The following is a 26,735-nucleotide window of genomic DNA, read 5'->3' as shown; positions in this document are numbered from 1 at the left end:
AATTATGATTGTTTTTTTTAAAGGTAAGTTTAATGCTAGCTAGCAACTTACCTTGAAATGAAATAAATATATTCACTCACAAGCTTAGCCTTTTCTTAACAACACTGTCATCTCAGATTTTCAAAATATACTTTTCAACCATCGCTACACAAGCATTTGTGTAAGAGGTATTGATAGCTAGCATAGCATTAGCCTAGCATTCAGCAGGCAACATTGTCAAAGGTCAATGATTTTATTTGAATGTTTTTCTGGTTTTTGTGAAAATGTTACACGCTAAATGCTATGCTAAATGCTACGCTAGCTATCAATACTCTTACAAAAATGCTTGTTTTGCTATGGTTGAAAAGCATATTTTGAAAATCTGAGATGAGTGTTAAGAAAAGGCTAAGCTTGAGAGAGCATTTATTTAATTTCATTTGCGATTTTCATAAATAGTTAAAGTTACGTTATGCTAATGAGCTTGAGGCTATAACTGGATACAGGTTTTTTTCCGTAGCCAAACGTGAACAAAACGGAGCTATTTGTCCTACACAAATAATATTTTTTGCTATCTGAGTCTCCTCATTGAAGACATCTGAAGTTCTTCAAAGGTAAATGATTTTATTTGAATGCTTTTCTTGTTTTTGTGAAAATGTTGCTGGCTGAATTCTAGGCTTATAGCTATGCTAGCTGTCAATACTCTTACACAAATGCTTGTTTAGCTATGGTTGAAAAGCATATTTTGAAAATCTGAGATGAGTGTTGTTAACAAAAGTCTAAGCTTGAGAGCAAATATATTTATTTAATTTCATTTGCGATTTTTCATGAATAGTTAACGTTGCATTATGCTAATGAGCTTGAGGCTATAAATAGGATCCCGGATCCGGGATTGCTCGACGCAAGAAGTTAAAACGGGAACGTTTTTTTATCCAAAAATTAAGAGCTCCCCCTGTATCGAAGAAGTTAACCCACTGTTCCTTGGCAGTCATTGAAAATAAGAATGTGTTCTTAACTGACGTGCCTAGTTAAATAAATATTAAATAAAGGTGTTTTAAAAAAAACGGCTAATTTGCGCCCAGAAATACAGATTTCCGATTGTTATGAAAACTTGAAATCGGCCATTCCGATTAATCGGTCGACCTCTAGTTATAATCCACAGTTTCTCAAGCAAGCAACTGTCTTGACGTAGTCTTTGTGCCCTTGATTGGCTATTTGTCTTGTTCATTCAGAGTTTGTGAAACGTTTGTGCCTCAGGTTATGGCCTGATAACATGCTCTGCTGTAGATTTTGTCGGGGGAGAATTTGTTTTTCTTAAGTGTTTTTTTTAATCTTTATACCAGTTCATCCAAATGTGTTGGCTGACCACTTTTTTTTTTCAACTTGCTGACTAAACCAGAAAGTCTGGGAAAACATACTCCTCCATGGGGGAGAGTCTAACAGGAAATGCAAGGACAGATGAAAGATCTTACACACATACCAGAAGGATGCTTTGGACAGCTTTTCAGGCTTGCTCAACTGCTATTTTGTGGGAAGTGTGTGTGTGTGTGTGTGTTAAACCGTGCTCGGGACTTGTTCCCAGTCCATCCATCATCTATGAAGCTGAACATATTCCTGTCCTGGTTATCCACAGCTTGTTGTTGGTCCTAGTCTCTCCAAAGCTGTCTGCCATGTTCTGGGTGAACAAATGGGTAAAGATTAAATGGGGTAAATTGTTGGATAAATCTGTGCCCCCCCCCCATTCAGCCCTTCAACAGCAGTTGTAGTATTATCTCTTAGCATCAATTCCATTGTCCTGGGATATAAACTGTCTCTCTCTTGTCAGGCCACAAGTGACATGGTCTTATAGACTTAACCTGTCTGGGAAGCGGAACCCCTCGCCAACCGCCAATGAAATTGCAGTGCGCCAAATACAAATCAACAGAAATCTCATAAATCAAATTTCTGAAACAAAAAAGTATTAGGCACCATTTTAAAGACACAATTCTCGTTAATCCAGCCACAGTGTCGGATTTTCAAAAATGCTTTACAGCGAAAGCTCCACAAACGATTATGTTAGGTCACCACCAAGTCACAGAAAAACCCAGCCATTTTTCCAGCCAAAGAGAGGAGTCACAAAAAGCACAAATAGAGAAAATTAATTACTAACCTTTGATCTTCAACAGATGGCACTCATAGGACTTCATGTTACACAATGCATGTATGTTTTGTTCGGTAAAGTTCATATTTCTATCCAAAAATCTCATTTTACATTGGCGTGTTATTTTCAGTAGTGTCAAAACATGCAGTGATTTTGCGGAGAGCCACACGAATTTACAGAAAAACTCATAAATGTTGATGAAAATACATGTGTTATACATGGAAATATAGAAACTTCTCCTTAATGAAACCGCTGTGTCAGATTTCAAAAAGACTTTACGGAAAAAGCATAATCTGAGTATGGCGCTCATAGCCCAAACCAGCCAAAAGAAATATCCGCCATGTTGCGCAGTCAACATTAGTCAGAAATAACATTATAAATATTCACTTACCTTTGATCTTCATCAGAATGCACTCCCAGGAATCCCAGTAAAACGAATGTTTGATTTGTTCCATAAAGTCCATCAATTATGTCCAAATAGCTTCTTTTGTTAGGGCGTTTGGTAAACAAATCCAAACGCGCATTCAGGTCCAACCGAACGCCGGACGAAAAGTTCAAGAAGTTATATTACAGGTCGTAGAAACTTGTCAAATTAAGTATAGAATCAGTCTTTAGGATGTTTTTATCATAAATGTTCAATAATGTTCCAACCTGAGAATTCCATTGTCTGTAGAAAAGCAATGGAACGAGAGCTACCTCATGTGAAATGCTCGTAACTGAGAACGAGGCTGCTGCCAGACCCCTTAGTCAAACCGCTCTCATCTGGCCCCCCTTCACAGTAGAAGCCTGAAACAACATTCTAAAGACTGTTGACATCTAGTGGAAGCCTTAGGAAGTGCAAAATGACCCATATCCCACTGTGTATTTGATAGGGGCTGAGTTCAAATACTACAAACCTCAGATTTCCCACTTCCTGTTTGGATTTTCTCTCAGGTTTTTGCCTGCCATATGAGTTCTGTTAAACTCAGACATCATTCAAACAGTTTTAGAAACTTCAGAGTTTTCTATCCAATACTACTAATAATATGCATAAATTAGCATCTGGGACTGAGGAGGAGGCAGTTTACTCTGGGCACGCTATTAATCCAAAAGTGAAAATGCTGCCCCCTATCTCAAAGAAGTTAAGGTCACACGGTCGGTGAGTACGTCCTAATGCAACCTCTCTCCCTCCTCAACTCCCCCACACCTTTCCATATTTCGCTCCCTTTTCGTCTTCCGCTCATCGCTCTCGCCGATCTGTTTCTCTGTCAGGAGGCAAGCAGCCATGTGGATGCAAGGAGACGTGCAGCGTTCGCAGCAGAAGCAGCCGAGGGGCGTGTCTCGCCTCACCTCCAGCATGGATGACCTCACCCTCAACCCCACCCACACCACTAGCCCTGGTGGCATCCTCAAGTCCCACAGCATCGACCGCCTCCAAGAGGTCAGTGCCACCCACAACACTTCCCAGGGTCCTATTTGTTAGGCACTAAAAGGAATAAAAACAAACTGAAACAGGGAGGGAGTATCTGAACTTGTCCAATAAGAAACACTTGTTTCACCATAATCAATACAACCTTGCATCCACTTAGGAAATTCCGAATTGTTTCAACCCTGTTTTTAATCTGTTATTTTCTGTTTGGCGCCTAATAACCCTGATAATGCCCCATTTCCCCGTGGATGTGAAACATCTGGGGCTACAGCTATTCCCCCCACGTTTGACTTAAAACCATTCTAGTGTTCCTTCTAGAATGTTCAGTTATAGGTGGCCTGCTTCCCTTACCCTCACATACCCTTACCCTCTCTTGTTTGGAGCTGTAGAGTGGGGATGACTAAGTATCGTCTACTCTTGTGGAGGCTGACTCGATTTCCCTAGGGTGTATTATTTCGTACCTAATGTAAACTCGGCAAAAACGTCCCATTTTCAGGACCCTGTCTTTCAAAGATAATTCATAAAAATCCAAATAACTTCACAGATCTCTATTTTAAAGGGTTTAAACACTGTTTCCCATGCTTTTTCGATGAACCATAAACAATTGTGGAACATCGTTAAGACACTAATTACAGACAGTAGGTAATTAAGGTCACAGTTATGAAAACTTGGGACACTAAAGAGAACTTTCTACTGACTCTGAAAAACACCAAAAGAAAGATGCCCAGGGTCCCTGCTCATCTGTGTGAACATGCCTTAGGCATGCTGCAAGGAGGCATGAGGACTGCACATGTGGCCAGGGCAATAAATTGCAATGTCCGTACTGTCAGACGCCTAAGACAGCGCTACAGGGAGACAGGACAGACAGCTGATCATCCTCGCAGTGGCAGACCACGTGTAACAACACCTGCACAGGATCGGTACACCCGAACATCACACCTGCGGAACAGGTACAGGATGGCAACAACTGCCCGAGTTACACCAGAAATGCACAATCCCTCCAGTGCACAGACTGTCCGCAATAGGCTGAGAGAGGCTGGACTGAGGGCTTGTAGGCCTGTTGTTAGGCAGGTCCTCACCAGACATCACCGGCAACAATGTCGTCTATGGGCACAAACCCACCGTCGCTTGACCAGACAGGACTGGCAAAAAGTGCTCTTCACTGATGAGTCACGGTTTTGCCTCACCGGGGGTGATGGTCAGATTCTAGTTTATCGTTGAAGGAATGAGTGTTACACCGAGGCCTGTACTCTGGAGCGGGGTCAATTTGAAGGTGGAGGGTCCGACATGGTCTGGGGCGGTGTGTCACAGCATCATCGGACTGAGCTTGTCGTCATTGCAGGCAATCTCAACGCTGTACATTACAGGGAAGACATCCTCCTCCCTCATGTGGTACCCTTCCTGCAGGCTCATCCTGACCCTCCAGCATGACAATGCCACCAGCCATACTCCTCATTCTGAGCGTGATTTCCTGCAAGACCGGAATGTCAATTTTCTGCCATGGCCAGCGAAGAGCCCAGATCTCAGTCCCATTGAGCATGTCTGGGACCTGTTGGATCGGAGGGTGAGGGCGAGGACCGTTCCCCCCAGAATTGTCCGGGAACTTGCAGGTGCCTTGGTGGAAGTGGGGTAACATCTCACAGCAAGAACTGGCAAATCTGGAGCAGTCTGAGGAGGAGATGCACTGCAGTACTTAATGCAGTTGGTGGCCACATGAGATACTGACTTACTTTTGAACTCCCCCTTTGTTCAGGGACACATTATTCAATTTCTATTAGTCACATGTCTGTGGAACTTGTTCAGTTTGTCTCATTTGCTGAATCTTGTTATGTTCATACAAATATTTCCACAAGTTAAGTTTGCTGGGGGGAAAAACAGTTAGAATGTTTCTTTTTTTGCTGAGTTTATTTATCAAACCAGCACTAGACATACTATAGGGGTGGGAGAGCTATTTCCGTAGACAGCTGTTCTTATACACAAAGCACGGCCATGTTTTTGTTTCATCGTGATCTACTGTACATGCTTCGGCGCATATCTTACGGGTTCATGCGTTCTCTCCACAGAACGACTACATTGGAGAGAACGGGCTCTGCATGACCCAAGGAGATAAACTGCGTGCCTTAAAGGGCCGGCGCCAGCCCAGGTCTGCCACAACGGGAGCCCTAAGGTAAGAATTGCCATGGATACCTCAAACTTCCCCTTTAAGATCCTCCCGACTTATGAGTTGGCACCTTTTTGAGATCTCAGGTGAGGAATTCAGCCTTTCCTCCCTTAGCAGTATAGCTTTCCACATGTTGATGAACTCCGTCCTCTGCACTACGGAAAGTAATGCATATTTAAGGTTATAACCCACAGGAAAAAATTCTGAGCAGCATGAAAACCTCCTCGCTGGCGGACAGTTGTCAACTGTGGAATGATTTGAATTTATCTGTCTAGCTCCGTCTTCTAGCTCAGTGGTTCCCAACCGAGGAACTCTCAGGTGTGCCGTGAAACTTTTCCTTATCGTGATGATTTCTTACTTTATACCACAGCCTCTTGCTATAGAAAGAAACAACATGGCTTTGTCTGTGGTTTCACCTTTTATAATGAAAACTGCTCGTCTCTAGCATAAACTGTTAAAACTAAAGACTTATTTTACCTGACCTAAAACAAAATAAATTCTGGCAAACATTTCAGGACACTCTTGAAGAGGTACACGCATTAACCATTATGAGTAAGGAACTATGAAAATATTTCAAATTAACCCTATTAAATCTATAAAAAAACTAAATAAATAAATTGGGACATTTTAGGTGTACTGCAGAATTTTATATCGCGTCAAGGTGGGCCACAGTTCAAAAAAGATGTGGGATCACTGTTCTAGCAAGTAAGACAGTCTGTTGCTCTGATCTGATTTGGGGCTCAGGTTTCCATGGTTATCTAGCTGAAATAACACAGGCCCTGCCAGGCAGAGCAGAATTTTCAGGATAATGGCTCTTTTTCATGCTGGGGTTTCTGTTGAAAAATACTCCATTTGGTTTTCCTCGAGTCACTTTTAAGCTTTCATTTTAGTCATGTAGCCTAATGGATGCTCTCTTCCAAAATGACTTAGTAATCACTACTTTCCCCATACCCTGTGCTCTAAGTAAATATATATGTGTGCAAACATGCTGCCTTTGGACGTGTGAACCCTCCATCTTTGTGTCTTTCTTTTTCAGACTTGAAGACATGAAAATGCACACCAGGTCACCGTCCCAACCTTTTAGGTACCATTACAATAGTGTTGACTTTGCTGTTTGTCTGTTTGCCCAGTTTTCACTCACACAGATTGAACTGCTGTCACAAAACACAATTCAGTCTCATCAATATAAGTGGCATTAACATCTCGCTCTCGAGTCATTCAATTCAGTGCAAAGTAAAGTACAACTCAACTCAAGCTGGAACTAGGCTACATCCAGCACAGTGATAGTCCTTGATGGTATTTTTGGCCTTCCTGTGACTTTGGGTGCTGTCGGTGTCCTGGAGGGCAGGTAGTTTGCCCCTAGTGATGCGTTGTGTGGACCGCACCACCCTCTGGAGGGCACTGCAGATGTTGGCGGTGCAGTTTCCTTACCAGTGATACAGCCAGACAGGATGCTCTCAATTGTGCATCTGTAAAAGTTTTTCAGGGTTTTAGGTGACAAGTCATATTTCTGTTGTGCCTTCACCACACTGTCTGTGTGGGTGGATCATTTCAGTTTGTCAGTGATGTGTACGCTGAGTAACTTTTTAAGGTGGTGCTGACAGAGGGGGCTGCCTCGCTTCTGGTTCTTAGGAAACTTTGCAGTGTTTATTTATTTTCTGTATTATTTCTTACGTTGTTAGCCCAGAAAATGTTATTACATACAGCTGGTAAGAAATGTTGGATATCAGAGCGGCGGTAACTCACAAGCATGACCAGGAATACGACTTTCCTGAAGCGGATCCTTTGTTCGCACCACCCTGGGAAATTGAACTGATTCCAGAGGCCGACCCAAAACAACGCTGGTGGAAAAGGGCTACTCGGAGTGGTCTTCTGGCACGATCCACCCACCGCTTCCGAAGTATATTACTCGCTAATGTTCAGTCCCTGGATAACTAAGTTGACAAGATCAGGGCAAGAGTTTCTTTCCAGAGAGACATCAGGGGTTGTAGCATACTTTGTTTCATGGAAACATTCCTCTCTCGGGATATACTATTGGAGTCGGTCCAGCCATCTGGATTCTCAGTTCATCGCGCCGACAGGAATAAACATCTCTCCGGGAAGAAGGGCAGGTGTGTGCGTTTCACGATTAACAGCTCATGGTGTGATTGTGATAACATACAGGAACTCAAGTCCTTTTGTTCACCCGACCTAGAATACCTCAAAATCAAATGCCGACCGTATTACCGTCCAAGAGAATTTACTTTGATTATAGTCCCGGCCGTGTACACCTTCCCTCATGCTGATACCATGACGGCCCTCAAGGAACTTCACTGGACTTTATGCAAACTGGAAACCATATAGCCTGACGCTGCATTTGTTGTAGCTGTGGATTTTAACAAAGCAAATCTGAGGTAAAGGCTGCCAAAATTCTATCAGCATATCGACTGTAGTACTTGCGCTGATAAAACACTCGACCACTGTTACTCCAACTTCCAGGATGGATACAAGGCCCTCCCCCGCCCTACTTTTGGCAAATCTGACCACGAACCCATTTTGCTCTACTCCCTTCCTATAGGCAAAAACTCAACAGGAAGTACCCGTGCTAAGAACTATTCAACGCTGGTTTGACCAAACGGAATCCACGCTTCCAGATGGTTTTGACTGGGATATGTTCCGGGTAGCTTCTGATAATAATGTTGACGAATTCATTGAAGCGGTAACTGAGTTTCAGGAAGTGTATATAGAGATGTTGTACCCACTGGGATTATTAAAACCTACCCTAACCAGAACATCAAGGACAACCCGAGCCACCCGCTATCATCCAGAAGGCGAGGTCAGTAAAGGTGCTTCAAAGCTGGGACCGAGAGACTGAAAAACAGGTTTTATCTCAAGGCCATCAGACTGTTAAATAGCCATCACTAGCACAGAGAGGCTGCTGTCTAAATACAGACTTCATTGGCCACTTTAATAATGTCACTTTAATCTTTACATATCACTTTAATGTTACTCATTTTTATTTAACTAGGCAAGTCAGTTAAGAACAAATTCTTATTTTCAATGACTGTCTCGGAACAGTGGGTTAACTGCCTGTTCAGAGGCAGAATGACAGATCCTGTACCTTGTCAGCTCGGGGATTTGAACTTGCAACCTTCCGGTTACTAGTCCAACGCTCTAACCACTGCCGACCCTCATCTACCCTGCCGCCCCTCATCTCCTATGTATATGCTGTATTTTACACTATTCTACTGTATGTTAGTCTATGCCGCTCTGACATTGCTCGTCCATATATTTATATATTATTAATTCCATTCCTTACTTTGATTTGTGTGTATTGGGTATATGTTGTGCAATTGTTAGATATTGCTGCACTGTCATCTAGACGCACAAACATTTCACTACACCCGCAATAACATCTGCTAAGCACGTGTATGGGACCGATTTTGATTTAGAGGAGAGGCGGCTTGGAGTGTGAAAAGAGGGGATGGAAATTGAACTCCCTCTTTTGTGCTAGAGTACGGCCCTTAATAAGTGTTCCTCAAAGAGGAGCGAGTGAAGAGTGCCCTTAGACAGCTCTCTCCTCCCACTACTTTAGCCATCTTCCTTTCATCTACTCAAAGGTGTGTGTCACTGTGTGTGTGTCACTGAAAGGCAGAGGCTACTCAGGCTAGCACATCTCTAATTGTTGTACTCTCCTGAAATAAGAGAGTCCTTCAGCCCAGTACAGACTGATAGTTCACGGATGACCACGAGCAGCAAAGACCGACTGCTTTTATGAAGGAGCTGGGAGTGATGCCTCGAACCAGCTTTTTTTTTCTGTCTCCTATTATCTCATTCATTCCCACTCCCTTCACACTTCAAATATATTATATTAATATCGAATGATTCAACTAAGGTGCTATTGAAGTGCCTTACCTAATAAATAGTCCTTCAGATACCGTTCCTTAATGTTGTCTAGTGCTACTGGGTACATCTCTCACCGGATGTCGTCATTGAAGTCTTGCCCCTACGCTGTTTGTTTCTAAAATTGGGATTTGTACTGTAGGTCCTTAATGTCTTTAAGGGGTGTACACTATCCAATTTGTGTACCCGACAAGATCATGTTTTCTACGTGTGTAGTAGAAGACACTATTGTGTATGTTGGCAAAAGTTGTTACTTCTGTTAACGGCTGTTACGTTTGTTACTCCACCTCACAATATGGACGTCCAAATAATCTCTTTCTTTCTCTCTCCCAGCAGGATGAACCTCGGAGTGGGCACTCAGGGCACCATCTCCCCTCTCAAGTCCTCCAAAGTCCCGTCATCCTCTGCTTCGGCCAGCGCCAAGAGAATCGGCAGCAGCTCCTCTTCGGCGTCCAACCTCAAGAGGTGAGCCTACACACCCCCCCTAAACACCCCTCCCCAGAAACTTCTTACCCTTTACACCTTTTTTAAATTTATTTTTATCTAAACACTTCTTTCTTTCTTCCCTTTTCATCCTGTGTAGCCTCCCATCCCTCCATTTATCCACTTACCCTTTCTCTTGCCTCCTGTAGATTGGTTTATTCTATATCCTTTCTCTCTTCCCCCTCTTTCTTGCTCTTTCCTGTCATATCTTTCTTGGCTGTCTCAGTCCCCTGGTTGTGTTTCTGCCTGTCTGTGACAAACCAATGCCCTGAGAACCAGTGGAAGGATATGCAGGGCAGAACAGTGTGTGTGGGGGGGGGGGGGCTCGCTAGACCGATTCACATAGAGGGTTGATGTGCTGCAGGCAGTGCGCTTTCCCAACAGGCTGAATCTAAATCCCCCGCATTTTGCTGTGCAAGAGACCGGCACAGGCAGATACACACAACCGAGAAAATATGCATCATCAACCTCTTCCCCCTTGAGCACTCCCTGATCTACTTTGCTCTGTGGAGGATTTGTGAATGTTTCTTTTTCTATTCAACTGCGTGATATAACTGTGAATGTGTAGGTAGGTAGCCATGGCAATGAGAACTCCAGATTCCCCCCGGTGAGTCTGGCAAAATGCCTGCAGTGCCGACGGTGTGCGTTACACTAACATGGGGTAGTCGGGCTCCTGTATCAGACTGCACGTTGACAATATAGATTGTCTATGTCTGACTCAATCCCCTATTCCACTGTTAGCTGATTGTATAAACCGGTTGTGTGTTAAACCGGTTGCGTGTTAATCAGTCTCCTATCAGAGCCAATGTACCCAAAGGCAGCTGCCCTGTCCTTAGCCTGTGAAAGCAAAGGCAGTGGCTATCCCCTTGTCATTGTTTGTTTGGGGTGTGTCCCTGTGTATTTACATGTTCCCACTCCTGCTACCTTTCCCTCCATATATTTGTCCCCCCCCCCCCTCACACACACACATCTCAGCTCCTCCATCAACTCCAGGCTAGCCAGCTCCCTAGGCAACCTGTATGCAGCCAACGGCGGTGAGGACAATAAGAAGCTGCCTTTCGCTCCCACTTCATCACCACCCTCCTCTCCCCCCTCGTCCATCGTCACCATCACTCCATCGGGCCGGACGGCTCCTGGTCCCTGCTACGTGGCTAACGGCACGCGCGGCACTAATTACCACCACCACGAGGCCAACAACAATCAGTATAATTCCTCCCCCGCTGGGATCTTCAGCCACGGTGGCCTCGCGGGGGCCCCACACCACGCTGCAGGCAGGCTGGGGCCCAGGCCTGAGGATTATGGCCCCTACAGATCTCAAAAAGGGGGCTACTCCGGCCTGAGCGGACCCTCTGGCCGCTACCTCAGTCGCTCAATCCCTGTAAGTGTGTGCTCACCACCTGAAAAAACAAAACTCAAACAGTAGCATCTTTTTGGTATTTCCACTGTGAACCTTTTTTGACCTCTTGTGTTTCCCCTCTGCACTTGTCCGTCAAATACGAGTTTCCTTCCTTTTTGTGTGGATGTTGTCTTGTTATGATCGTAGCTAGTCGTCCTCTTCCTGCTGCTGCTGTAGCTTCTCCGCTGTCTGTGTGTTTAACTCTCTGGCGGCTCCACTGAACTCTATTCCTTGTCCCGTTGTCTTCATGGTGCTGAATAAGGACCTACAATGGCCTAGTTCCACTCTAAATGCCTACTTCATACATACCAAATATGGCTATTAGGCCATTTCACACCAGCCACCCATCTAGAGTTGAAAGCATTTACTGGAACATTTGGGCAGAACTCTAATTAGTGTTATGCACAATGAAGTTCCTCTTCCATTGTGTATTGGTGGGGAGACATTTAGCTAATTCACTCTGTTCTTTCCTAACCTGTTAAATGGGGATTTTGGCAATGTGGCCCTTTATCTACTTCCCCAGAACTTGTGGATAAAAAATGTATGTCTCTGCCCGCAGTTGATGGAAGTTGCTAAATAACACTAGCACAATTGCTAACTAGCATTAGCACACGCTAGTTAGCATTAACCTCTAACTTCCTTCATACTGGACAGACAGTTCATCAGACTCTGGTGAAGTAGATACCAAATCCCAAACTATCCCTTTCTTATTCACCTCTATTGAGTGGATCCTAGCATCACATACCAATTTAAAATAATAAAGCTCTGCAACAGAAAAAACACTAAACTGGAAATGCGCTTTAACGACTAACCAGGTTGAATCTGTGTAAACAAAGGGCCTTTGTGCACTGGCCTCATTGGCTGTGGCAACAGTCATGTGATTCCTCCTGGAATCACATGTGGTTGGGTGATTGGCTGGATGTCAACAAGGTTCCTTCAGGTTTCTGGCTTTAACATAAGGAAATGTAATAACAACACTTTTTAAACATGACACTAACTTCTAACACGTGCTGCTGTTCGGTAGATGCAAGGGGAGCGCAATTACACTGTGGATCTGTGTGACTGCAAGCTTAGTGTGGCCAAATGTTTTTGTGTCCCCCCTCGACAGTGTTCCACAGGGATGCTGGCCCATGTTGACTCCAATGCTTCCCGCATTTGTCAAGTTGGCTGGATGTCCTTTGGGTGGTGGACCATTCTTGATACACACGGGAAACTGTTGAGTGTGAAAAACACAGCAGCGTTGCAGTTCTTGCCACAAGCCGCTGTGCTGACAGCTGCTACCATACCCCATTCAAAGGCACTTAAATCTTCTTTCTTGCCCATTCACCCTCTGAATGGCACACACGATCCATGTATCAATTGGTTAAGGGCTTGTGAGTAAGCATTTCACAGTATGGTCTACACCTGTTGTGTTCGGCACATGTGACAAATTGGATTTGTCTCCAGGCTTAAAAATCCTTCTTTAACCAGTCTCCTCCCCTTCATCTACACTGGTTGAAGTGGATTTTAATGGTTGACATCAATAAGGGATCATAGCTTTCACCTGGTCAGTCTGTCATGGAAAGAGACAGTGTTCCTAATGTTTTGTACAACGTGCAATTTCCTAACGATGTTGTTATCCATTTGTAGAAGCTATTATTGGAGTAAAGCGCATTCATCCATCCCTCAGAAGGAAGCATCTCTCTAGGGACGTCCTAACCTCCCTTCCAAAAAGCAGTTGTTTGTTGTGGTCGAGTGCCAGACTCAGTCATATTGTAGAGCTCACTCATTTCCTGAGAGGCGAGCCCAGTAATCCACCTCGTTCCTTTACCATGAACTCATGGAGGCCTTTCATAGGCCCTGACCATGAGGGACTGACATCTGAGGCTAGTTCCCGGAACTTCCCACACTTGCGCCAGCAAAGCCAGTGCCAGAATTCTCACCCAATGCTTCTCAGCCAACCTAGATTGTTGCACCGTTATCATTCATTTAACAGTTTAGGATTGACTGGCTCAGAACTTGCTACTCTTGCACAGATATCAAGTTAATTCACGTTCAATCCCCATCACCTTGCCTATGCCTACTAAATAAGTAAAGGATGGATGAATTAAAGAATAATATCTTCCAATATACTCCCCTCACCCTTCCTAGGTGATGGTAACACACATACCATACAAGCAGCCACAACCACCAGCCCACAAACGGAAGTTAACAAGTGATGTGACAGGCAGTGCTTATGACAGTGGTAGAAAAAGTACCCAATTGTCATGCTTGAGTAAAAGTGAAGATGCCTTAATAGAAAATGACTCAAATAAAACTGAGTCACTCAAGTAGTATTTTACTGGGTAAAAGTCAGTATTTGGGTTTTAAATATACTTAAGTGCAGTGTATTCAGACCTGTTGACTTTTTCCAAATGTTACGCTACAGCATTATTCTAAAATGTATTAAATTTAAAAAAATGTTAATCAATCTACACCCCATAGTGACAAAGCGAAAAGTTTGTTTGAATTTTTGCAAATGTATTAAAAATAAACATACCTTATTTACTTAAGTATTCAGACCCTTTGCTAAGAGACTTGAAATTGAGCTTGTACATCCTATTGCCATTGATCATTCTTGATGTTTCTACATCTTGATTGGAGTCCACATGTGGTATATTCAATTAATTGGACATGATTTGGATGGGCACACACCTGCCTATATAAGGTCCCACAGTTGACAGTGCATGTCAGAGCAAAAACCAAGCCATGAGGTCGAGGGAATTGTCTTTAGAGCTCCGAGACAGGATTGTGTCGAGGCACAGATCTGGGGAAGGATACCAAAAAATGTCTGAAGCATTGAAGGTCCCCAAGAACACAGTGGCCTCCATCATTCTTAAATGGAAGAAGTTTGGAACCACCAAGACTCTTAGAGCTAGCTATCTGCCCGGCCAAACTGAGCAATCGGGGGAGAAGGGCCTTGGTCAGGGAGCTGACTAAGAACCCAATGGTCACTTTAACAGAGCTCCAGAGTTCCTCTGTGGAGTTGGGAGAACCTTCCAGAAGGACAACCATCTCTGCAGCCCTCCACCAATCAGGCCTTAATGGTAGAGTGGGCAGACGGATGCCACGCCTCTGTAAAAGGCACATGACAGCTCGATTTGGAGTTTGCCGAAAACCACCTAAAGGACTCTTACCATGAGAAACAAGATTCTGTTGTGGGGATGTTTTTCAGCGCTAGTGACTGGGAGACTAGTCAGGATTGAGGGAAAGCTGAACGGAGTCAAGTACAGAGCGATCCTTGATGAAGACCTGCTCCAGAGAACTCAGGACCTCCGACTTTGTTGAAGGTTCATCTTCCAACAGGACAATGATCCTAAGCACGCAGCCAAGACAACGCAGGAGTGGCTTTGGGACAAGTCTCTGAATGTCCTTGAGTTGCCCAGCCAAGGCCTGGAGCCCGATTGGACATCTCTTGAGGGAGCTGAAAATAGTTGTGCAGCGATGCTTCCCATCCAACCTGACAGAGCTTGAGAGGATTTGCATAGATGAATGGGAGATACTCTCCAATTACAGGTGTGCCAAGCTTGTAGCGTCATATCCAAGAAGACTCGAGGCTTTAGTCGCTGCCAAAGGTGCTTCAACAAAGTACTGAGTAAAGGGTCTGAACACTTACGTAAATGTGATATTTCAGTTTTTTTTAATACATTTTCAAAATGTCTTAACCTGTTTTTGCTTTGTTATTATGGGGTATTGTGTAGATGAGGGGGAAAATGTTTTGGAATAAGGCTGTAATGTAACAAAGTCAAGGGGTCTGAATACTTTCCAAATGCACTATATCAGAAGTAAAAGTAATTGCTAAACATATACTTGAGTATCTAAAGTAAATAAATATTTTAATGTTTTTTTTATGTACAGAAAGCCAGAGTCACACTCCATCACACATAATTTACAAAGAAGCATGTATGTTTAGTGAGTCCACCAGATCAGAGGCAGTAGGGATGACCAGGGATATTCTCTTGATAAGTGTGTGAATTTGACTATTTTCCTGTCCTGCTAAGAATTCAAAATGTAACCAATACTTTTGGGTGTCAGGAAAAATGTATGTAAAAAAACTACACTATTTTCTTTAGGAATGAAGTGAAGTAAGATTTCTCAAAAATATAAATGAGTAAAGTACAGACCCCAGAAACTACTTAAGAAGTATTTTTACTTAAATACTTTACATCACTGCAGAGGGGGGTGGTTGAGAATGGAGAATATTGTATTAATGTCTCCTTGTTTTGCCAGTCAGTGGAGTTGTTCCTTTGTCAGAATTCCAATACCCTATCAGAGTCTCATGTCCTTCTTGCACAATTCATCTCATCCCCATCTGTTTGCCAGTCCTGCTAATTCCTGCTCTCTACCTCCGCAGCTTCCTACTCTTGCCCACACACAGACACCCTGTCTGTCTTGTCCACCATAAATCTATTCATTTGTCCAGGAAAATGCATTTGGCATTTAAATTGTCTATTTTTATGGCTTTTCTTTACCTTTGTAACCAACTGTTCAAGTGTAACCTGTTAGGAATAGGCTTTTAACAACCTTCACCCTTTTTTTTTCTTTTTTTTTGTCATCAACACTTGAACAATTAGATGCAGTGATTTGCTTTTCTATTTGCATCAGAGCCAGAGGCAGTGTTATAATCCACTGTGATTCACTGTCATATTTTGTCTCTGTCTCCCCTCTCCATCTCTTGCAGTCCCTTCAATCTGAATATGTTCAATACTAAATCGGTGGTTCTGCGTTGACCAAGACCGGACAGTCACCTTGACACTGGACCTCTGACCTGGATGGGATGGGTCTCCCACCCCCTTTTTTTCTCTCGCAATGTCTCCCCCACTCTCCCACATACTGAAAGGAAAATTAATAAACCGTGGCATCTGAATGGGTGTGGTCTTTGGAGACTGGCACATCGACAGCCACAAACTCCCAAGGGCTCATGGAACTTTGAGTTTTGGGCTTCTTCTGTCAGCCTCAGACGGCCTCGATTCACCCTAACTGCAGTCACTGTTTGGATAATGCTTACAAAGGGCGATTTGTTTACCCAGCTTTTTTCCCCTTTTTTTTCTGGCGAGCTATGATTAGGCTTGGCCAGGCTTTGACTATGTGAGTGCTCTTTCTTTAAAGCTGAGATCCGGCCATATAGACTTTCCTGTATCACATATCTCTGTTATCCTTTATATGTTTGTGCTAATACTGTGTACACATGACTTGTACCGGGGGGGGGGGGGGGGGAGAGAAATAGTTAAAAATAATAATTTTAGACAAGAGGCTTTTATACATGAAATATGACAATTTTGTTGCCTGGATAAAGAAATGTTTATTTAGAAGTGGTTTAAAGAACATGTTTTGGTTTATGACCATTCTATTTTTGTCTCTGAGTGTAACTACTTCACTAACAATATATCTAGATGAAAATATGTGAGATTAATGGAGAGACTGTTTACGGTATTTTGCGAGCCGTGTTCCTTATCAACAATGTATTTACAGGACCAGGCTCAGGGTAAAGTGCTCTCCTATTTACAATTTTGTTTTGTGCGTGGGTGGGGGTGTACGTCTGCGTGTGCATGTAGTAGCATGTACGTACCATAGACTATGAGAATATGTACGTATGTGCCCATGTGAGCGAGTGTTTGCGTGTGCATGAAAGAGATTGAGTGGTGACCGTGTGTGTAGGGGGTTGTCTAGAGATCATGTTTGCAGTCCTCTGGTGATGGGCTCGAGAGAAGAGATGTGAATGGAAGAGAATTACATATAGGGAAGAAATGAATGCTGTTTCTTCACTATTCTAAAAATATTTTTTTGTTTTTGATTGTCAATTCAATCGACTGGCGGGTTTTGGTACTTCATTTTCAATTGGAACTAATAAATAATGTTCTCTGTCGCAAGTCTACAGGTGATTTGCATATCAATGGGACAACTATAGGATAAATACTAAAGTCATACCTGCAACCATTGTTGTGTAGGCCTTGTGACTATGTACTGTATGTTTAGCATGACGAACCAAAAGGATGATTCAAACCGTGGTCATTACGAGAGGAAATTTGAGTTGTGGTGTTGGACCGACACCACCCACAACACAAGCCTCAGTCCCTACAGTATACTGTTCATGCCAAGCAGCTCAGCAACCCTCTCCACAGACACAGGATCCCACTGCAATCATGCTCTTTTTTAATGGGACATTTTTTGGTTTTAAGGAGCAGATTTTCAGTGTTATTCGACACTCATTGACTCGCTGTAGATTACGAAACTTGATTTCGTGGCAGCCTATTTTTAAACGCGCACACACACACACCCTACTGTAGAACCAATTATGTTTTGTTTTATAATTCAAGGCGCAGTGGAAGTTCATCGCTATTACTGAAATATTTCCATGTTGTGTGGCGTTTGTGTTGAATGTAAAAACAAGTCAGAGACTGTTTTTCCTAGCTTGTGTGTATTATAATTAGTTCAGCTTGTAGATGGAGAGAACTTTTCAGCTTTGCAGGTAGAGGTTCCTAAAAAAAACAACTGAAAAGCACAACTGTCCCCCCAAAAAATGCTTTCTTTAGAATGTAATGCTGGATGTCATTGGGTGCACAATGCAGTGGTCATTACCAAAGCTGATTTTCTACCAATGAGTATGGCCTACGATGGCCCAACTAAGTACATTTTCTGTTGGACCTTGTAACAATAGATCCATATATTTGGATGCTTCTTATTTTTTTATTTTATGTAGTTGAATATTGAAGTTGATTTGGGGGAGAGAAAAAAAAATGGATACAGAAGCATTTGTTTATCACTGATTTGATCATTTTTGTTATTATTTTAGACCTCTGTACATTCCTGGCAGTGAAATGATTTTGTTTCAAAATGGGAGAATCTTAATGCAGGTGTTCTACCTCCATGAAATGTACAATTTTAATAGCAAAATTCTTACATGCATATATTTTTTCAAGCAGTATTGTAAAGAAAATGTTATAACTGTAAATCAGTTTTTCATACAGTAAGCATACCAAAATGCAAATGTCTACTGTATGTACACAGAGCAGAAATATAAACGCAACATTTTAAAAGAATTTACTGAGTTAATTTAAGGAAATTGGTCAATTAAAATAATTGCATTAGGCCCTAATCTATGGGATTTCACATGACTGGGGATACAAATATGCATCTGTTGGCCACAGATACTCTACTTAAAAAAAAATAGGTCGTGCTGTGGACCAGGGGAGAAAAAAACAGTCCGTATCTGGTGTGACCACCATTTGCCTCATGCAGTGGGACACATCTCCTTCGCATGGAGTTGATTGTGGCCTGTGGAATGTTGTTCCACTCCTCTTCAATGACTTGGCTGTGCGAAGTTGCTGGATATTGGCAGGAACTGGAACATGCTGTCGTACATATCGATCCAGTGCATCCCAAAAGTGCTCAATGGGTGACATATATGGTGAGTATGCAGGCCATAGAAGAACTGGGACATTGTCAGCTTCCGGGAATTGTGTACAGAACCTAGCGACATAGGGCCATGCATTATCATGCGGAAACATGAGGTGATGACGACGAATGAATGGCATAACAATGGGCCTCAGTATCTCGTCACAGTATGTCTGTGCATTCAAATTGCCATTGATAAAATGTAATTGTGTTCATTGTCCATAGCTTATGCCTGCACATACCATAATCGCACAACCATCATGTGGCACTCTGCTCACAATGTTGACATCAGCAAACCGCTCACCCACACGATTCCATACACGCTGTCTGCCATCTGCCCGGTACAGTTGAAACTGCGATTTCAGCCATGAAGAGCACACTTCTCCAGCATGCCAGTGGCTATTGAAGGTCACCATTTGCCAATTGAAGTCTGTTATGACGCTGTACTGCAGTCGGGTCAAGACCCTGGTGAGGACGACAAGCACGCAGATAAGCTTCGTTGAGACAGTTTGTGCCAAAATTCTTTGGTTGTGCAAACCCACAGTTTCATTAGACGATCCCGCAGGTGAAGAAGCCAGATGTGGAGGTCCTGGGATGGTGTGGTTACACGTGGTCTGCGGTTGGATATACGGCCATATTCTCTAAAATGGGGTTGGGGGTGGCTTATGGTAGAGAAAATTAACATTCAATTCACTAACTCTGATGGACATTCCTGCGATCAGCATGCCAATTGGCATGTTGTGTGACACAACGGCATATTTTAATGTGTCCCCAGCACAAGGTGCACCTGTGTAATGACTACGCTGTTTCATCAGCTTCTTGATATGCCCCACCTGTCAGGTGGATGGATTATCTTGGCAAAGGAGAATTGCTCGCTAAGAGGGATGTAAACAAATGTGTGCATAGCAAAATATGTTTTTGTGCATAGAGCACATTTCTGGTATCTTTTTGTTTCAGCTCATGAAAATGGGACCAATACTTAAGATATTGCGTTGTATATTTTTTATTCAGTGTATATATTTTACATTTACAGTTAATGCAGGTTTCTAAAGTAAGTAACAAAATAAAAACACATTTTAAAGATTCTTGTCTCTGTAAATTATTTATTCTACTTGATTTTCTTTTTCTCTTCAGAACTCGCCATCTTGACAGAGGAATACATTTGTATTTTAAGGAAGGAAGGAACACTAGCTCCGACTGATTCTGGTTGTCTTGGTTTCACAGCTGTATATCCTTTCAGCTGTCAAACAGTTGAATAATTTGTTTGAAAACGCTAACCGAACATAGCATTTTTTTTAAAACAAATTTAAGTAGCGCACTTATTTCAAATGACTACCTAGGCACATCAACTCAGAGCCTTCTATTGCAATAAAGGGCTCTGCATAATCTTTACTTAGGCAGGGTAGTTCACCTGAATTTCTTATCTTGAAAGAGATTGGAAACAGCCAGAGACAATTGATCTTTCGATGACCAAATACAAAAGTGTGAAGTATTACACGAAGAAACTAACTTTTTGGAAGAAGTGTTTCAAGTCTAACTATTTTCCATATGTGTACTTGTGGTGATTTTAATTTCATGACGAAATAAATCAAGAGTCAATTAATTAGTTATGGTTCATAAAGACAAATTTCAACATAAGGAAGTGTCGCTTCTTCTTTATGTGAACGTTCCCTTTATTCATCAGTGATGAGTTTAAAAAAAAGTGTGTTTCTGCCTGTCCTTTTCTGCATGTGTTTGAATTGCTAATGACATTTAGTTTTTCACAGCTTCATAGCTTGGTGCCAAACAGCCCTGTTTTGATTACATAACAAAAAAAACGGTGAAATTTACTTTTCTTGGTATTTCTTTTTTTCTCTCTACTTTTCTCCCTTTAATAAAGTGGGTGTTTTGTTTATTGTTTTTGTAAAGAGCTATAGTGAGTATTTGTCACAAACACTGAATACAGTGAAAGGCTCACTTACAAGCCCTAACAATGCAGTTAAGGGAGAGAAGTGTTGAAGTGTTTACTAAAATAAACTGAAGTAACATTTATTATATATTTTTTTAATAGAAATATAATTAAGTTGCAACAAAATAACACACGGGAGGCTATATACAGGGGCTACCTGTATGAAGTACACATAATAGGACTGTTGGTTGTTTTTATTTTATTTTTGGAGAACATAATTTGCCCTAAATCAGCCATTGGAGATTGTGTACACTACAGTATGATTATTTGTGTTTTTATAAAAAGTTGTGTAAAGTCCTGTGTGAGCTACTGTATGGTTCGAAACCCTTTGTTGAATCATTTAAAACGGATCCAAATGCATGGGGGTCTTTCCATTTCAGTTTGTTCCAATCCAGGCCATGTTGATTCTCTTTCATATGTCTTGTTGCTATTGAAACGCTGCAGTCATGGTGGATAATAAGAGGGATGCAATTGACTGGTATGGGTTTTTGCTTTGTATACACCCACCTATGATCTATTAAAGCGGTGGTGTTCACATTTCCTGCCTGTTATATAGGCCGCGATTCAATCTGGCAAATGGTGTATTTCAAATTTTTTGCTTTCAAAAGTGTATTAGATTTGCACAGCAGTTAGTCCAGTATGGAGGGAGAGTTAGGTATTCGGGTCTGTCTGATTTTTGTGCACTGAATGAATTCTCAGCCAGGTTTGCCATCAACTGAACAGGTTATGCCCATTTCTGAATCGAGTGTAAACTCCCCTCGGCCTCCTTCCAGGACATCCTGCTGTATCAAATCAAACACTCTTCAAAACGCTTTTTGGAAATGGCCAGTCTGCAATTGATTGAATGGTGTTGGTGTGTTGGTGCCTTGGTGTTGGTGGAAAGATGTTACTAATATTGTAGGCCTATTGACAGTTTTCTGCAATCCTTTTTATCAATCTCTGTATTATATTTAAGAATATATTATTTTTCAACAAATGGATGTTTTGGCTTGATATTCAAAAGGCTTCTCTGACTGGCAGCCAGCCATTCTCTGTGGATGCATTGGTTTTGTGACTCTTAACTCCTATATAATCACATTATGGATTTTCCTTTATTCAAGTTTAGTAGGATACACTAAAGGAATATAGCATAGGCTATGATATAGGCCGATTTGCATTTCCATCATAATTATTGGAAATAACAAATGGAAATCATTCAGTCTTTATTAACACGCCACATGCAGTATGCTAGATGTTTAGAGTAGGTGTTATCATGAACCTGCTCTCCTTCAGTCTTCTCATACGTCTTTGTTGATCTGGTGTCTGCAGCATCACCACAGGCGCTCAATGCAACTGCCTGCTGCCTCAATATGGAAACTAATTTCCACTGAGGGAGAACAGACTTAACATCAACAAGATTTTTCGTATGAAAAACATTTGATTCTTCCAACATGCAAAACGACTCTGCGCAACTGGCAGACTGCGATGTGGGACACGATGCCAAAATCAGTCTTGCGGCACTCTATTCTCTCATGTGCCTGTTTGGGACCATTTTAAACCTTTTGGTTGTCTACCTGGTCGTGACATTTAAGAAACTTCGGACGGCTAGCAATGCGTTTATTGTGAACGGCTGTATAGCCGACCTGTTGGTGTGCGCATTTTGGATGCCGCACGAGGCGGTGGGAATTTATTCTGGAAGCCCTTTCCCGGCTGGGTACCAAGCCTTCAAAGACGCGCTCTTATTCCTCGGCATCACTGTCTCTCTTCTCTCCCATTCCCTGATCGCCGTCAACCGATACGTGTTGATTACCAAATCACCAGTGACCTATCTGTCCATCTACCAAAAAAGACGCACAGAATGGATGATAAGCGCTTCGTGGCTTTCGGCGCTGGGATTTATTTTACCCTGGATCACATCTTTACGGTACCCACAGGAAGGATGCTCATATCTCCCGGCTTCTGCAGCATCACTGCTCAAAGGAGGGAAACCTATTTTCTCTGACCCATTTGCAGCTGGTACCCTGGCGTTGACTATTATTGGTCAGACAATGGTTGTTCTGTATTGCTATTTAAAAATCTTTCGAAGGGTGCAGATCAGTGTGAAGAGGGTCAGCATATTAAATTTTCCAATAGTAAATAACCTTCCATATTCGTTCCCCAGAAAGGACAAACGTTTGGGGTTCTACGTGTTGGCAGTGTGTTTCATATTCATACTCACTACACAGCCTCTTTTCTGGGTGTTATCAATAGCACTTTTTACCACAGTGCCATTGGCACTAAGGACTTGTTCTTGGATGGTTTTCTGCACTCTCTTTGTTACAAACCCATTTCTCTACACTTGGAAGAACGAGGAGTTTAGAAAATCTTTCAGATCCGTGCTCAAGGGAGAATTTTGGAGAGGGTCTACAGTTGGGGTTGAGCCCATCACAATTAATACAATATCTCACCTTCTGCCGAGACAAAACAGTAGAAGGGCATTTTTGGCTGAGATAAATTGAACAGCATCTGAACTGCAATGACATTGGTCCCCTGTAAGGATACATCCCTACAGTGTTTTAGAAAGCTTACCTGGCAACTCAATTCAAAATGACGCTATTGGTTGCTCAGCATTGTAAAATGTTAGTGATGCTGTTAAGGTATTATTATTAATATTATTATTATGTAGTGCCATTATGCAATAAATTGTAGGTCAACCAGAAGAACAGTCAGCAAATGAATACATAGTTTGTAAAACATTGTGTATCAAATTAGTTTTTGTTTATATTCATGTATTTTTCTATATACATTTTTTTATGGAACATGGTTGTATTAAGCCTTTATGCAAATTGTAAATCCGCTTATGTGTTCATTTTAATAAAGCTGAAAATTAAAGTGCAAAAAAACAACATTTTGTCACGTTTGGCTATTACACTTGATTGGGTGCAGTGTCCTTGTGTGTCCAGATGCACCTGAGGTCACCATCAGTGCTTTTTCATCTATGAGCAGCAGCGATGGCCACCCCCCAATTTACCATCGACGGTGGGAGAATCACTTGCCCCGGAATTGTCACCGACACAAAAATGGAACCGTCACAGGCTGGCTTCAATAGTTTTACCAGTGTGTGGCCAAGAACGTGTTGTCCGTGTCAAGGAAGAGATGACACTGGAGCTACAACGTGACTGTACAACTACTTACTACTTTAATCAGTGCAAACATCCAGGGGTGCAACACCGTTAAGCTTATGCATGCCTCATCTGATGATGGTATTGGAAATAATATCCCTAACGGTCGTTGTTTACGACTGCATCTTTTGAGTCATTTTACAATTTGCATTTTAAAATGATAGCATTTTGACAGGTATATGCTTCCATATCACTCAAGTTGTTTTTCACAGCTCTTTGTAGACGGATCAGCGAACACAAGTATCCAGGCCTACCCGTTACAAACCATTTCCTACAGGTTCAGCTGAACCTGACCTGCTTGTCGGACATGCACCCCAAAGCCAAGCAGTACACGTCTGTACCAGGATCCCAGATATGATACTACCCAAAAAGGCCATGATTACAAACAGGCACTCAATCATTGAGAACTTCCAAAAACACCACAAAAGGCATCTGAGTGTAGAGCGAGTCCCCATGGTGGGAATACAGAGGGAGCATTTTTTAATGCCTCTGTACAAGGTACGGAGTAGCCACCAGTATATTGTCATACTGTATTTGCTGCCTTGTAATAATTTCCTCGATCAATACATTGATATAAATTCCTTAAAGCACAGCATTTTATACACATAAGTATTATGATAGCAAATGGTATCAAGGAAATAAGTGGTCAAAGAGTACTGATTTATGAATTGTTAGTCAATTGTAAAAAGGAAACAGGTTTTAACTTGGAAGACTAACCAGTCAGAGCTTAATGCTGTTAATCTTGCCAGTTCTACATCTGTAAACAGTTTCGTAATACAGGTTTGTGCATGTTTTGCACCACATTCCCTGAAATGCCATGTTATCGAACTGTGGTGTTCCTCTTTTGTCCCTGCAGCGTAGCCCGAGTCTAAGGTGTCCACTCAGTTGGCAGCTACAATGACTGGCTGTCTGGTCAGCGGAACCACTAGAGGGTCCATGGCAAGATTCATGCTAGCTAAATGGCTCAACTGGTGTTCCCTTAAATCACATTGTGTGGGATTTATTCTTGAGCCATTCAGTCTCATCCATAGTGCCTACTGTCAAATCAAACTTTGTCACATGCGGCAAATATTTATTTTATTTATTTGTTATTTTACCAGGTAAGTTGACTGAGAACGCGTTCTCATTTACAGCAACGACCTGGGGAATAGTTACAGGGGAGAGGAGGGGGATGAATGAGCCAATTGTAAACTGGGGATTATTAGGTGACCGTGATGGTTTGAGGGCCGGATTGGGAATTTAGCCAGGACACCGGTGCCAAGTGCCATGGGATCTTTAATGACCTCAGTGTCAGGACACCCGTTTAACGTCCTATCTGAAAGACGGCACACTACACAGGGCAGTGTCCCCAATCATGTATGTGTAGACCTGCCCTTAACCAACAGTGCAGTTCAAGAAAGAGTTAAGAAAATATTTACCAAATAAACTGAAGTAAAAAGTAACACAACAAAATAACATTAACGAGGCTATATACAGGGGGTACCGAGTCAATGTGCGGGGGTCCAGGTTAGTCAAGGTAATTTGTACAGGTAAAGTAAATGTAAATAATCCGGTTACCATTTTGGTTAATTGTTCGGCTGCTTTATGGCTTGGGGGTAGAAGCCATAAGACTGCTGAACAATTAACCAAAATGGCCACCGGATTATTTACATTTACAATTCATACAGCGAAGAAGCTTAAAGGCCCAATGCAGCCGTTTTTTTTTTTATATCCATATCAAATAATTTCTAGGTAATCATTTTAAGTACCTTACTGAAATAGGGTTCCATTCAAATGGGCAAAAATATATTTTTTAGCAAAAAAAATCAAGCAAGGATTTTGCTAGGGAGTGGTCTGAATTGGGAGCGGGAAACTGAAAACTTGCTGTAATTGGTTGAGAGGTTTGGAACTCTTGTTTTTGGTCTATTAACCAATTGACTGCATGGTGATGTTACCACGGAAAGCCCAAACTCCTGCCCATGCAAACCTGACGATTAGAAGCTCCTGTGTAGATTGTACACTGAGTGTACAAAACATTAGGAACACCTTTCTAATATCGAATTCCACCCCATTTTGCCCGCAGAACAGACTCTCAATTCATTGTGGCATGGACTCTACAAGGTGTTGAAAGCGTTCCACAGGGATGCTGTCCCTTGTTTACTCCAATGCTTCCCACAGTTGTGTCAAATTGGCTGGATGTCCTTTGGGTGGTAGGCAATTCTTGATACACATGGGAAACTGTTGCACGTGGAAAAACCCAGCAGCATTACAGTTCTTGACAGATTCAAACCAGTGCGCACGGAACATACTACCATACCCCCATAAATCTTCTGTCTTGCCTGTTCACCCTCTGAATGGCACACATAAATAATCCATGTCTCAATTGTCTCCAGGCTTCACAATCCTTCTTTAACCTGTCTCCCCCTTCATCTACACTGATTTGAAGTAGATTTAACAAGTGACGTCAATAAGGGATCATAGCTTTCACCTGGTCAGTCTGTCACAGAAAGAGCAGTGTAAATTCTAGACTGTTGTTATACACTTGTACAAGATATTGTTGGAGTAAAGAGCATTCATCCATCCATCCATCCCTCAGAAGAAAGCATCTCCCTTGGACTCCAAACTTGTTTTGTATACTCAATGTATTTTCAAACAGCAACTATCAGGAACAGTGGAGGCTCCTGGGAGGAGGAAGGGGAGGACCATCCTTAGTGAATTTCATAAAAATTGTGAAACTTTAAAAGTTATCCTTTAGATAAAACTATACTATGTTCACATGTCAACAAAACATTTTTTAAAACACAATTAA

At 42.2% G+C, this 26,735-nt stretch overlaps 2 protein-coding genes across 4 annotated transcripts in view; both read left to right on the top strand.

Moving 5' to 3' along the window:
• Positions 1-19,942, top strand: part of LOC135512619 (dual specificity protein phosphatase CDC14AB-like) — a 53,569-nt gene extending 33,627 nt beyond the window's left edge. The window contains exons 11-16 of one of the 3 annotated variants that reach the window (XM_064934834.1): positions 3,368-3,536; positions 5,588-5,691; positions 6,722-6,769; positions 9,904-10,032; positions 11,026-11,428; positions 16,146-19,942. In XM_064934834.1, the coding sequence (XP_064790906.1) occupies positions 3,368-3,536; positions 5,588-5,691; positions 6,722-6,769; positions 9,904-10,032; positions 11,026-11,428; positions 16,146-16,175 (883 nt within the window). In that variant the 3' untranslated portion in view covers positions 16,176-19,942. Of the gene's footprint in view, positions 1-3,367; positions 3,537-5,587; positions 5,692-6,721; positions 6,770-9,900; positions 10,033-11,025; positions 11,429-16,145 lie in introns of all 3 variants that reach the window. The other 2 variants (XM_064934833.1, XM_064934835.1) reach the window with 2 other exon arrangements.
• Positions 19,943-22,020: 2,078 nt separating this feature from the next.
• On the top strand, positions 22,021-23,663 carry LOC135511696 (G protein-coupled receptor 88-like). The gene has a single exon (XM_064933172.1). The coding sequence runs from the start codon at positions 22,238-22,240 to the stop codon at positions 23,282-23,284; it is 1,047 nt and encodes a 348-aa protein (XP_064789244.1). The 5' UTR covers positions 22,021-22,237; the 3' UTR covers positions 23,285-23,663.
• The last annotated feature ends 3,072 nt before the right edge of the window (positions 23,664-26,735 follow it).

This window comes from Oncorhynchus masou, chromosome 24 (assembly GCF_036934945.1).
Source record: "Oncorhynchus masou masou isolate Uvic2021 chromosome 24, UVic_Omas_1.1, whole genome shotgun sequence".
Classification (NCBI taxonomy): Eukaryota; Metazoa; Chordata; class Actinopteri; order Salmoniformes; family Salmonidae; genus Oncorhynchus; species Oncorhynchus masou.
This window is presented reverse-complemented; position numbering and strand designations above follow the sequence as displayed.